The 11,500-nt window shown below is 43.8% G+C and overlaps 1 protein-coding gene across 1 annotated transcript; it reads right to left on the bottom strand.

Moving 5' to 3' along the window:
- Nucleotides 1-10,146: 10,146 nt before the first annotated feature.
- LOC147339986 (melanoma-associated antigen B17-like) lies at nucleotides 10,147-10,633 on the bottom strand. Its single transcript, XM_086388866.1, has 2 exons — nucleotides 10,411-10,633; nucleotides 10,147-10,337 (listed from the first exon to the last, which is right to left on the bottom strand). The coding sequence occupies exons 1-2, from the start codon at nucleotides 10,631-10,633 to the stop codon at nucleotides 10,147-10,149; spliced, it is 414 nt and encodes a 137-aa protein (XP_086244992.1).
- Nucleotides 10,634-11,500: the final 867 nt, after the last annotated feature.

Here is an 11,500-nt window from a genome sequence, read left to right as displayed (position 1 = left end):
TTGAGTTGTTGCAAGTAAACAGCAACAACAAATGACTTAATTAATTATGGCTATGGAAGAAACCTCCAAATGAATCCTAATAAGACGATTTGGAGAGCTTCCAGTTTGCTGAACACATGTAGGAGATGTGAGGGTGGTGGAGCTTGACTGGGTCTGAGAGCTTTGCACCCCTTTCCCACACCTCACTCCAAGCATCTTGTCCATTTGGCTGTTGGGGAGTCAGATGTTTTATGATAAACCAATCATCTAATAAGTCAGCTGTTTTCTTGAGTACTTTGAGCTGATTCAAAAAATTATTCAACCCCAGGAAGGGTTTGTGGTAACCCCAATTTAAAGCCAGTCAGTCAGAATTACAAGAGACCTGGATTTGACTAAGTGTAAGGCACTCTTGTGGGAATGAGCCCTTAACTTGTGAGATAAGTAACTCCAGGTAGATACTGTCAGAAACAAATTGAATCATGGTAGATACTCAGCCGGTGTTAGAGAATTGGTTTGTGTGTGAAAAACAAAGAAAAACTCATACATTTGGTGTCAACAGTATTGAAAATACAACAAAAAAACTGTTCTTTCCCTTTACAAATGCCTTTTCTCCTTTTTCTGTAAATGCAGTGGTTTCCAGTTGTCAATTTTTTTCTAATATGATATCTGTGTGTTCCTTGTTGCAGTTTCTGCTCTTTAGGTGCTAGTCGTGTTCCTTAGACACAGCCTATTTCTTCATTTAATCACATGGCTGTGTGAGAGTGATCTTTGCTCAAGTATTCCTTTATTGGGACATTCTTACCTGGACTTTGTGTCAAGGACGGCGACCCTGTTAAAATGGTTGATCCATTTTCTGTCTTTTTGTATGATTTAGAAGAATTCAAGGAAGATGGTGATTAGTTTCTCCCTGACCATTTGGTGTAATGGGCCACCAAATCTGGCTTGTCATGGACATTTTGATGGTACTGTAGGTTTGGACTACATTTTCAATTTAGTGATGTATAGGTTTCTAAAAGCTGTCCCATTTTACTTCAGTTTTAAAATTTAAAGTCATGATACTTATAGTAAAAGCAAGCATAAACAACAGTTCGGAGAATAAAACAATGAACTTAGTAGACTTGAAACTCAGCATCAATAATCCTCAATAATTACAGGAAACAGCTTGTTAAATTTAAAGTTTATTTATGTTCATTTGTTTATTGGCTAATCACTCCTGAGACAAAGTTGTGTGCTTCCATTAGAGATATGTAGTGTTTGTTTTCTACTTTGTGGTGGTACTGACACTTGGTGACGATCTTCATTTCACCCTTATCCATTACTTCATTAGGGTCAGTAGAATGCTAATTTTCTAGTTATTCCCTGGTGGCTCAGAGGTGAAGAATCTACCTGCAGTTCAGGAGATTTGCAGGAGATGCAGGTTCCCTCCCTGGGTTGGGAAGATCCCCTGGAGTCAAAAATAGCAACCCACTCCAGTATTCTGGCATGAGAAACCACACGGACAGAGGAGCCTGGTAGGCTATGGTCCAAGGGTTCACAAAGAGTTGGACATGACTGAGCGACTAAACAACAACAGTACACACACCACACACACACACACACACACATAGTGGAATCAATCATTTGATTATATTATGCATTATACAGAATATTATATATTAAAAATATAATTCATATGTATATATATTCAGATGCCATTTTAAAGCAAATAATATTGTGCCATTAGTTCATTCACAGTGTTGTACAGTCACCACTTCTGTCTTATTTCAACATATCCTTCATTCCACGAAGTAACTTCTACCGACCGGACAACTATGTTCACCTCTTGGTGAGTGTTGAGCCAAATGACACAGCCCAGTCAAAGAGCAGGAGAAGGAAGGATTTATTTCTTGCAGCAAGTAAGGAGAACAGCGGGGATCGTCCCCAAAGCAGTGTTTCCCTGGACAGCAAAATTGGGAAAATTTTAAGCTAAGGGTACATACATATTCATGAAGGGGCTTGAGCAGCAGAGAGTTCAGCACAGAGTTGACACAAAGGTCAATGGAGTCCAAGCTTTACAGGTGATTGAAGTCACGAAGATCAGAAAAGATAAAATCACCATTCCTTCGGTTCCAGTTGATCTTGAGGTTGTTCACTTGAGGGGGGCTTGAATTCTGCAAAACAGCCAAAGGATGTGCTTCTGGCTAATGTTTACCCTTGAAAGGACTGGGCCTCTTTACAACTGATTTATTACCTTTGCTACTGATACTACTCTTGCCTGATAACAGTCCGTCATTGCTGCATTCTTTTGTTTCCTTAAGTTCATTATTACTGATGGCTGTTCAAGGGCAAACATTGTCCAGAGGCTTTGATCACAAAATGACTTAGGCCAAAAATGGCATCTCTTATGTCAGGAAAGCCATGCCAAGTTCTCTTTCTCCAGGAATACCTACCCTATCTGCTTACTTTACCTCTTAGCCTTCAAAAAATTGCTTCTCATTTACACTACTCCCTAGTCCCTGGGAAGCATCCGTGTGCACTCTGTCACTCTGAATTTGCTTATCCTGGATAATTCATATAAATGGTCTCATATAGTATGTGACCTTTTCATTTAACATAATGTTTCCAAGGCTCATCCATGGTCTCTTAGTTATTAGTACTTCATTCCTCTTTATGACTGAATCCTATTCCATTTTAAGAATATACAACATTTTGTTTATTTGTTGATAGAAATTTTGGATTATTTGCCGTTTGGGGCTTTTATGAAGAATGCATCTTTAAATATTTGTGTACAAATATTTGTTTGATTACGAGTTCTAAATTGTGTAAGTTATATACCTGGGAATAGAACTGCTGGGTCCTATGGTAATTTTTTTTCTTTAAATTTGAGGAACTCCCAAACTCTTTTTCCAGAGAGGCTGAACCATTTTGCATTCTTACCAGCCACACAGGAGGGATCCAATGGTATCCCACTGTGTTCTTATATACATTTTCCTAATGATCCTGAGCATCTTTTCATATACTTTTTGGTGACTGGTTTATCTTTTTTGTAGAAATATCTCTTCAAGCCCTTTACTTAATTTTCAAAATTGAACTGTTGGTCTTTCTGTTGTTTGACTTCACATTTCCCACAGAAACTGAAGACAAAGGCTCTACCCTTCCTTCCTGTTACATTTCAATGGAAATGCTTTCAGGTCCTCGAGAAAGACACTCCTAGGTTGTAGGAGATACATACAACTCAAAGGGATAGAAGAAGGATTTGTAATTGTGAGGGTTTTTTTTTTTTTTTTCTTTCTTTTAAATAGACACTCTCAGTAAAGGAAGATGAGGGGCTTATGTCAGATGTTGGCTGGAACTGATTCCTTTGGTAGCCTTGAAATTTTCTAAACAGGAACTCAGGGGTAGCTGAGTTGTCCTAGAATGTGGCCTTAGGTTGCTGCTAGAAACCATGCTAGAGGTCAGTCAAGGTTCTTAATGCAGATGTTTGGACAGAGTTGTTCATGGCAATAGTTTTTGCAGTTCTCTGTTCCTAACCTCAGCTTGCAGTTCCATGACACATTGCCTTTTTTATAGGTAGTTCCTAACTTGACAGGTTTCTTATTCAAGGTAGGTAGGGAAGTAAGAACATATCCTCTAGCAAAATAAGGTCTCCTAAAATAATGTCTGTGATCAAAGGAATGCCATCAGGTACTGTAATGTAACCATAGGAGGGGCACCCATTACCTTGCCATATCTATTGTTTAGAAGTAACAGAGCTGAATAGATATTTCTCCAAAGAAGACATACAAAAAGCCAACAGTTCCATGTAAATGTGTTCACCATCACTCAGTTCAGTTCAGTCTCTCAGTCGTGTCCAACTCTTTGCGACCCCATGGACTGTAGCATGCCAGGCTTCTCTGTCCATCACCAACTCCTGGAGCTTACTCAAACCGATGTCCATTGAGTCCATGATGCCATCCAACAAATCTCATCCTCTGTCGTCCCCTTCTCCTCCCGCCTTCAATCTTTCCCATAATTGTTTTTACAATTTATGGATCTATTATTTCAAAATAATGAACAGGGAGGCTGCAACTCATGTCTCAGTTGCTAGTGTCCAGCTTTTCTCTCCTTATAAGACAGCCTTCCTAAGCCCATTGCAGTTGACTGAGTCACCTGATTAGAATATGCTTCTGATAGAGGCAGTGATTTAAAATACAATGCAGAGCTATAGAAAGACAATAGGATATGAGGAAATGCTTATGTAAACACAGAGAGGCAAGAGATAATCTCTGAGTTACAAGAAGTGGAAAAGACTAAAAAAGATAGAGACCATATCTCCTAAAAGGGGAGCATACTAACTTCAGCAACGAAAGGAATACAGGGGATAATTGAAACTGCTGGCAATCTTTGTGGTTAAGTCATCTTACCCTGTTGGCATTTGCCAGCAATGGATGCAACATTCTTAGTATCACAGACATCTTTTCATTCAACAGTAGCATCTCAGACAGTGAAAGGTGATTTATATTTTACTAAAAAGATCATGAGAAGACTGTGGGAAGGGTTGTTATGTAATAATAAAAATTTTTTTTCAAATCCATAAATCAGAGTTATTACAATAACAAAGAGGTAGTTTGTGTGTCCTTTCTCATGGAACAAGATGCAAATTCTCCATCTGTAAAATAAGGAAAATGTTGAATCTAGATCCTTTCCAAAGTCGAAAAACTTTAGAAGCTGTAGGGCAGGAAGGATTCTCTTCTGTCAGACATCAACAAGACCTCTCCCAAAACGTGGGAAAATGGGACAAACACAAGAAGAAGTGGTGGAGGAGAAGAGGTGTTAGGAGCTTGTTGTTGAGTCCTGATTCTTTACAACAATATTGACTGTAGCCAGCCAGGCACCACTGTTCATAGGATTTCTGAAGCCAGAATACTAGAATGAGTTGCCTTTCCTTTCTCCAGGGGCCCTTTGCAACCCAGGGATCAAACCTGGGTGTCCTTCATTGCAGGGAAATTCTTTACCCTCTGAGCCACCAGGGAAGCCCCCTTTCTAAAGATAGCCAGATAATTTTTAGACCATTTTTTTTTCTTTCTTTTTTTTTCCATTGCAACCCTGCAGGCACTGTCGGTTTGAATTTTATAAGCACACAAAGTGGAGATATTCGTGGCATACAATGTCTGGATTTGTACACCCAAAGGGAAAGATACTGGGAGACTAAGTACAGAGAAATCCAGAAGAAAGTGACTTTAGTTCTAGCACTGTGAACCAGTTTAGTAGGCCAAAGTTGAAAAATTTGGACAGAGTGGCATGGAGACCTCCTCTGTTTGAAAATATTCACCTCAGGCTGGGACTTGAGCCCACAAGGCTGGGACTGAAACCCACCTGGCCAGGACTTGAATCCAGCCAAATTCTTGTTTGGGATTTGATGCATGGTATTTTAATTAGAATCACTCTCCTAGTGCCTGGACTTACTGGGAGGCTCAGGTGTATGTGTCTCAGCACAGAAGGAATTCAGAAAGGTAAAGTGCTAGACAAGAAATAGATGTATTAATACAGGACACTTGTAAGAAATGCAAGCAGGCAGGTAATGGAGCTTTGCCCTGAGGATTAAGTGGGTTGCATTTTATAATCAAAGGAAAGTGAATGAAGGGGAAAGACTGCCTTCTTTGAATAGAGGTCAGGCTTACATAACTCACTCTCGCTTCGTTTGGGGCAGGAGAGTGTCTGACCCTATGAGGTCAAGCTCGGATTATCATAGTACTTCTTCAAATCAGTAGAAGGGTGGTGACATTCTTCTTTTACCTGTGGGACTGGAGCATATGGCATGTTCCATTTACGGCTTTATATTTAAGCAAGCCTGCTACCTTTCATGACCTTCTGATACATTTCTTGAGCAATCAGTAACTTACACTGGTCTCCCAAAGGTTCTTAGGTTTCTCTATCTCTAGGATCCTACTAGACTTCTACAGCTACCCGACGCTCTGTCTGTCTGTGCTCAGGCCCTGCGCCCCATGAACTGAAGTACTCCAGGCTCTCTGTCCGATGGATTCTCCAGGCAGGAATACTGGAATGGGTAGCCATTTCCTCCTCCAGGGGATGTTCCACACCCAGGGATTGAACCTTTGTCTCCTGCATTGCAGGTGCATACTTTTCCACCGAGTCACCTGGGACAGCTAACTGTATCCTATGCTATTCTATCCCTGTCATATGGAGGCAGGCTCCCCAGCCAAGAGCAGTCATTTTTCTTGCTGGGTGTCTTCTCCATGAGGGTCTCCAGCTTGGACTCTTGTGTGGAATTTCGTGAGCAAGTTTCTTCCCAAGAAGAGGAGGGGGCAGTCATACATGATCAGAAACTGATGATCAAAGGTAAATTTTCCTAGCAAGGACTTGAGGGGAGGGGCAGGTCACTTGGTTTGGGACCTTCCTTCCATCCCCATTATCATGGAGGATTGGAGGGTTGAGGGCCAAGGGAAATCAGCACTGGGTAGCTGCCCCACATATAAAATAACTGTCCTTCCTGCCACATCAAGGGTTACCTGAGGCTCCTTTGGGGAAATGCGCAGATGTCCTTTGGGAGCCATGGAGGTTCCCAGGCTCCATCAGTCTTCAGTCCCCTCGGCTAGCTTGGTTTGGCAGCCTCGAGTCTCCTATAGGACTGGAGGGACTGCGGTCATGCTTCTGGAGGCCCTCTCATTTGTACATCTATCAGGTAGGGTACTGGTGGACTTTTCCCAAACAGGGAGCATTCGTCCCCCTGGCTGTAGGAAGATCCATCCTTTGTGCACAAGACAGTGGCTCTGATCCAGGCTTCCTGGATTCTGTCCCTGCCGTTGGCTTTGTTAAGGGAGAGTAACCCTAAGGTGGTGCAGGGGTTTGAGCTGTCACTTTGTGTAATTATGCTTTTTGCTGTTTTCCTTGAATCATTTTTGCCTCCTCAACCCTACCTCTATCATTAAGTATGCCAAAGGCAGAATCCATGAGTTGATTTGTGGGGGCCTTGGGTCTCCAGCTGCCTAGATGGTACATTAGAGGAGGATGGTCTGGCAGACTGTCCCCGCCTCAGAACTGGGGAGGTAGCAGTTCCTGGTTGTGCTTCTTGGGGAAGTGGACTAATAAGCTGATCATATAAAACATCGGTCTCCTGTTGGAGAAGGAGGCACTTTGAAAGGGGTGTGAGCACTTTCACAGGAGTTAAAAGGAGTTCTTTAGACATGGATTTTGGAATAGGGTCATGAACATTTGGATGCATGGGACTTCCACCCTCGCCTCCCATTTTGGGGTTAGGATGTCACAAGACAGGGACCAATGGGAGTTATTTGTTCTGGTGCACTCCCAGTGTCAACAGTGGGTTCCCTGTGAGCACCTGAAATCTACCTGATTGGTGAGCCTGAGGCGGCCCCTTGGGTTAGTCTTGAAAAGGAACAGAAGCCAGTGGGAGTAAAATTGACCAGCATCCAAGGGCCTAAAGACTTCAGAGAGGGAGGGATGAGACCTAGGCTCTGAGCCCACTAAAAAGTTTACGGTTATGACTGAAGTAAAAGAAAAAGACACAGAGCTGAAAGGTAGGACTGGAGTACCACAAGGCAGTGATAACAATACTAGGCACAAGTTCCCCTCAGGGTATTGTCATTGTGATATTGAAGAGGGCTCCTTGTTGGACTCCTGAAGTGGCTCCTTGCTAAGAATCCGCCTGCAATGCAGGAGATGTGGGTTCAATCACAGGATTGGGAAGGTACCCTAAAGAAGGCAATGGTAATCCACTCAAGTATTGTTGCCTGGGAAATCCCGTGGACAGAGGATCCAGGTGGGCTTCAGTCCAAGGGGCCACAAAGGGTTGGACATGCCGTAGCAACTGACCACATTACTTTATAGAAGTGAAAGAAGCAACACCTAACCAGCAAGGAGGCTCAAGGATCAAGAGAGAGTCTGAGAAATCTGGAGATCAGGATAGAAGAGAAATCAAGGACACAAGGGAAGGTGTAGAGCTATGACGTGGGGGAGGTTGGAGTTTCTGATGGTGGATCTTGGGAGAAGTGGGCTGTCTCCTAGGCAGAGAGTCCTAAGCCTGCTGAGAAAGGTGCTCGCTTACTGCCTCTGCTCTGGGGTTGATAAAGTCTGCTTGAGACCCCCAGAAGGGAGAGGATCACCCACAGTGTAACATCAGGGTGCAGCGAGATAGGCCAAAAATCTATAGAGAAGGCTGCAGAGTCCCCCAGTTTTGGCCCCTGATGCAGTTATGGTCCCAGACCACACTGGGATTAAGAACGTGTAGGGAGGGAATTGGGCTCGAGGACTTACAGAGAAGAAACTCACCCAGTGAAGTCCCTGATTATTTGTTCGGTCTTAATTTGTACATCATGCAGTCTTCTCGGTTAAACTTCTCACCTCAAAATGGGTAGAGCCATAGAGGAAATGACAAAGACTGAGAGGAGAAAAGTCTTGGCCTCAGTAGGTGCCTTCACCATTGGAAATTCTGTGTCTACCAGGCCCAAGGACAGTGTCAACTGCCACCCAAGTGTTCTTTGGGTATGCACAGCCTGGGCGTACTCCTTGCAGCTCTTAATTGAGGGGAGCCATGACACAGTGAGCTGACCCAGAACTTGCCCTATGGGTCATGGAAAGAGAACAAAGCAGGGAGTGACAGCAAGCAAATTTTCATGGGAGAGATAGAGCAAAAGTCAGGGGTCTCCAGCCAGCAGTTTGGGCAAGACCACTGGAGTTCACCCTGGCAGCAGTCCTAGTCACGGTACCAAATATGTCACTGGTGAAAAGAGATTTCCTCAGTGCTTGCCCTTGCAAAGAAAGGGAAGGACTCTGGACTAGTGCACATCAGGGGACTTGTCTGATGAAGGTCACTTTATCAGTCTTGTGAACTTGAGACAATTGCAACTTATCCATCTATAAATGTAATCTGCTAAATCCTATCCTGCATGAATGCTGGAATTCATGTATACATATAAAGCAGAGTCATACTGATTAAGAAACACTCGTCTTTAATTTAATGGTAGTTATGATTATTATGAACCTCCAAAATACCCCCTTCCTATCTGAGGTTATTTTTATGCAGTAGATAGCAGAGACTATGCAGTGCATTGGGACAAAAGAAATAAATATTCTTAAAGGAGCTAAATTAAGGCAAAGTATATTTTATTTTTACCAAAAAACAAATGGTTAGAGGAAATAAGGCAAACTACAAATTAAAAGCTTTTTCCTTTATATTTGCTTAATTGTTTTTTAGTTTCTCAATATTTTCTGTGGTCGTGTTTCACATTACCATGAAAATCTCTCTTTCAGTGACATATTACCTACTTCAAGATCATAAAGACAGTACAGATGGTTCATGTTCTCTTTTACATCTACCAAAACTGTAACTTTAAGTATCCTAAAACAGCAATAAATCATTACCAAATCAATATTCTGGAGAAAAAGAATCTGTTAGAAGTAAAAATATTCGATAAAAATGAAATAAACAATATGCAAAAGTTGCTTGTTTAAATCAGGAAGAAAATAGAGATCTAAACCTGGTTTGCTCGACCCCTACTAACCTGCACTATCTAGGAGCTTGACTACTCTTTGAGAAAATTCTGTTCCAGTGTCATCTTACCTTGTTTAGACGGTGAACAACATATTCAATACATTCAATGTGTTTTACATATACCCAACGTGTGGCTTTCAAAATTTTAAAACAGCAAACAATGTGATTTATATGATTAATATATTTGTTTTCTGAAGAACAATAAACCTTATGAAAAGTAATTAACATTTGAAAATACTAAACTCCTCCCTCCTTTCCTTAATTTAAATCAACTTTCAGTATATATTTCTCCTATACATAAAGGAAAAAAGATATATATTTTGTTAAAATGAATTGTACCTAAACTCCCTTACTACATAAAACTGTAAAAAACATACAAGTTTTGTTCCCTCCACCCTATTACTCTCTACTATTTAGAAGCTTGACAGCTCTGTTCCAACTCAAAAGGGAAGAAAGTGTCTGGGCCTCCCTCCCTAGATGTGGGAGGAGCTGTAGGACTTGTCCCTGGAAGGGGCACTGGCTTCAGCCATGGCTGGAGCCCTGGCTGCGCCTCTCAGCCCGGCTCTCTCTGCCTGATCTCTCAGAGCCTCGTCATAGAGTTCTGGGAAGGAAGTCAAGACCTGTCGTGGATCTTGGCCAGCACCTCCAACATGTTCATCTTATTGGCCTCAACACAACCTCTACAATCCCCACAGGAACTTGCAGTGCGGAGGATCGCCATTGGGCACCTGTCGGTACTTCAGGTACTTCTTCTGCACTAGATCTTTGGTGATGAGCCTTCTGGGTTCCCCAGAGATCCAGTGCCTCCTCCCAGTATAGACCCCCAACACACTGAGGAATTCCCAGACCTCCTCCCTGGTGGCACGGTTACCTTTCATGAAGATAATGCCCAGGAGCACCATGAGGAAACCAGACTTGGGTAGACACCCACCCATCACTCAGACCTTCATTGCCCCCGGGGTTGAGCTTGTTGATGAGGGCGTAGATGTTCCTACTATGGTCAGCTTCCGTCAGCTCCAGGCCAAATACCAGCTCCATGTGCTTAGAGGCTGTCCTGAGGATCTCAGGGATGTGCTGCCTATACTTTCTGCCAACGACCTTCAGCAGGGCATGCTTCAAGATGGGCTCCTTCTTGGTGGACTTCTCCAGCAGGAACTCCAGCAGCATGCTGATCTTCCTGGTCAGAGAATCTATTCGAGGGCTCTGAGTGCCAGGGGCTGCTTACAAGGCACCTGCACTTTCCTCCTCTGGGCCCTGGACACCTTCATCAGATCCTGCACAGGAAGGCCTTGCATCAGGAGAGCTAGGGGCCATGGTTTCCTGAAGCTCCTGGTGATCTCCAGTAGCAGGGGAGCTCGGGGGAGAACCCTGAGGGACAGACAAGGGGGAGGAGGGGCACTCCTCTTTGGGGGCTGCAGCAGCACTGGTCTGGGCCTCTTGGGGACACTGAGTGTCCCCCTGGATCTGGTGGCATTTCACACGGGCATGGTACTTGTTCTTGTGCATCCGAGGCATGGTAACAAAGGTTATGAATCACAGGCCCATGCGGGCAGGGTGGCAGGCAAGGAGGGCACCTAGAGGAAGGACAAGCAGATGTTGTGAGCAACTGCAGTGAGGAGATTCCTCCCTGGCTTGAACCAAAGCCGCCTCTGAGCAGTCCTTGAGGCCAGTGGTCTAGGACCCACAAGTCTTGTGTTCTCCTGGTGAGCCCCTCCCTTGAGACGACTGAGTAGGAAGTGAGAGTGATCACCTGGGCGCAGCCAGACAGCCCTGCCTTGGTGTTAAGAGGAAGGCCTGTGGGAGCTGGCAGGGGAGGCAGGTCCTTTCAGTTCACATTTCAGAGTCATGATGAAAACTGGGGCAAGACTCCCTCATATCTCCGCCGCCCCCAAACTCACCCACCCTGTTCCCTCTCTTGCTTTGAAGTTGACGCTGCCACTTTCCCTGTCACCCCAGATGATGAGAGGAGGGAATGTTCAGGCCCCCAATGAAGGGAGCCGGGACCCGCCCTTCTGCTGTCTCGAAGCTGCCCGT

The sequence above is a fragment of the Bos grunniens genome, chromosome X, assembly GCF_055505025.1.
Source record: "Bos grunniens cultivar Pamir isolate PY7600 chromosome X, Bosgru_T2T1.0, whole genome shotgun sequence".
In the NCBI taxonomy this organism is placed as follows: Eukaryota; Metazoa; Chordata; class Mammalia; order Artiodactyla; family Bovidae; genus Bos; species Bos grunniens.
Note: the sequence above shows the minus strand (reverse complement) of the source record. Positions and strands in the feature narration are given on the sequence as shown.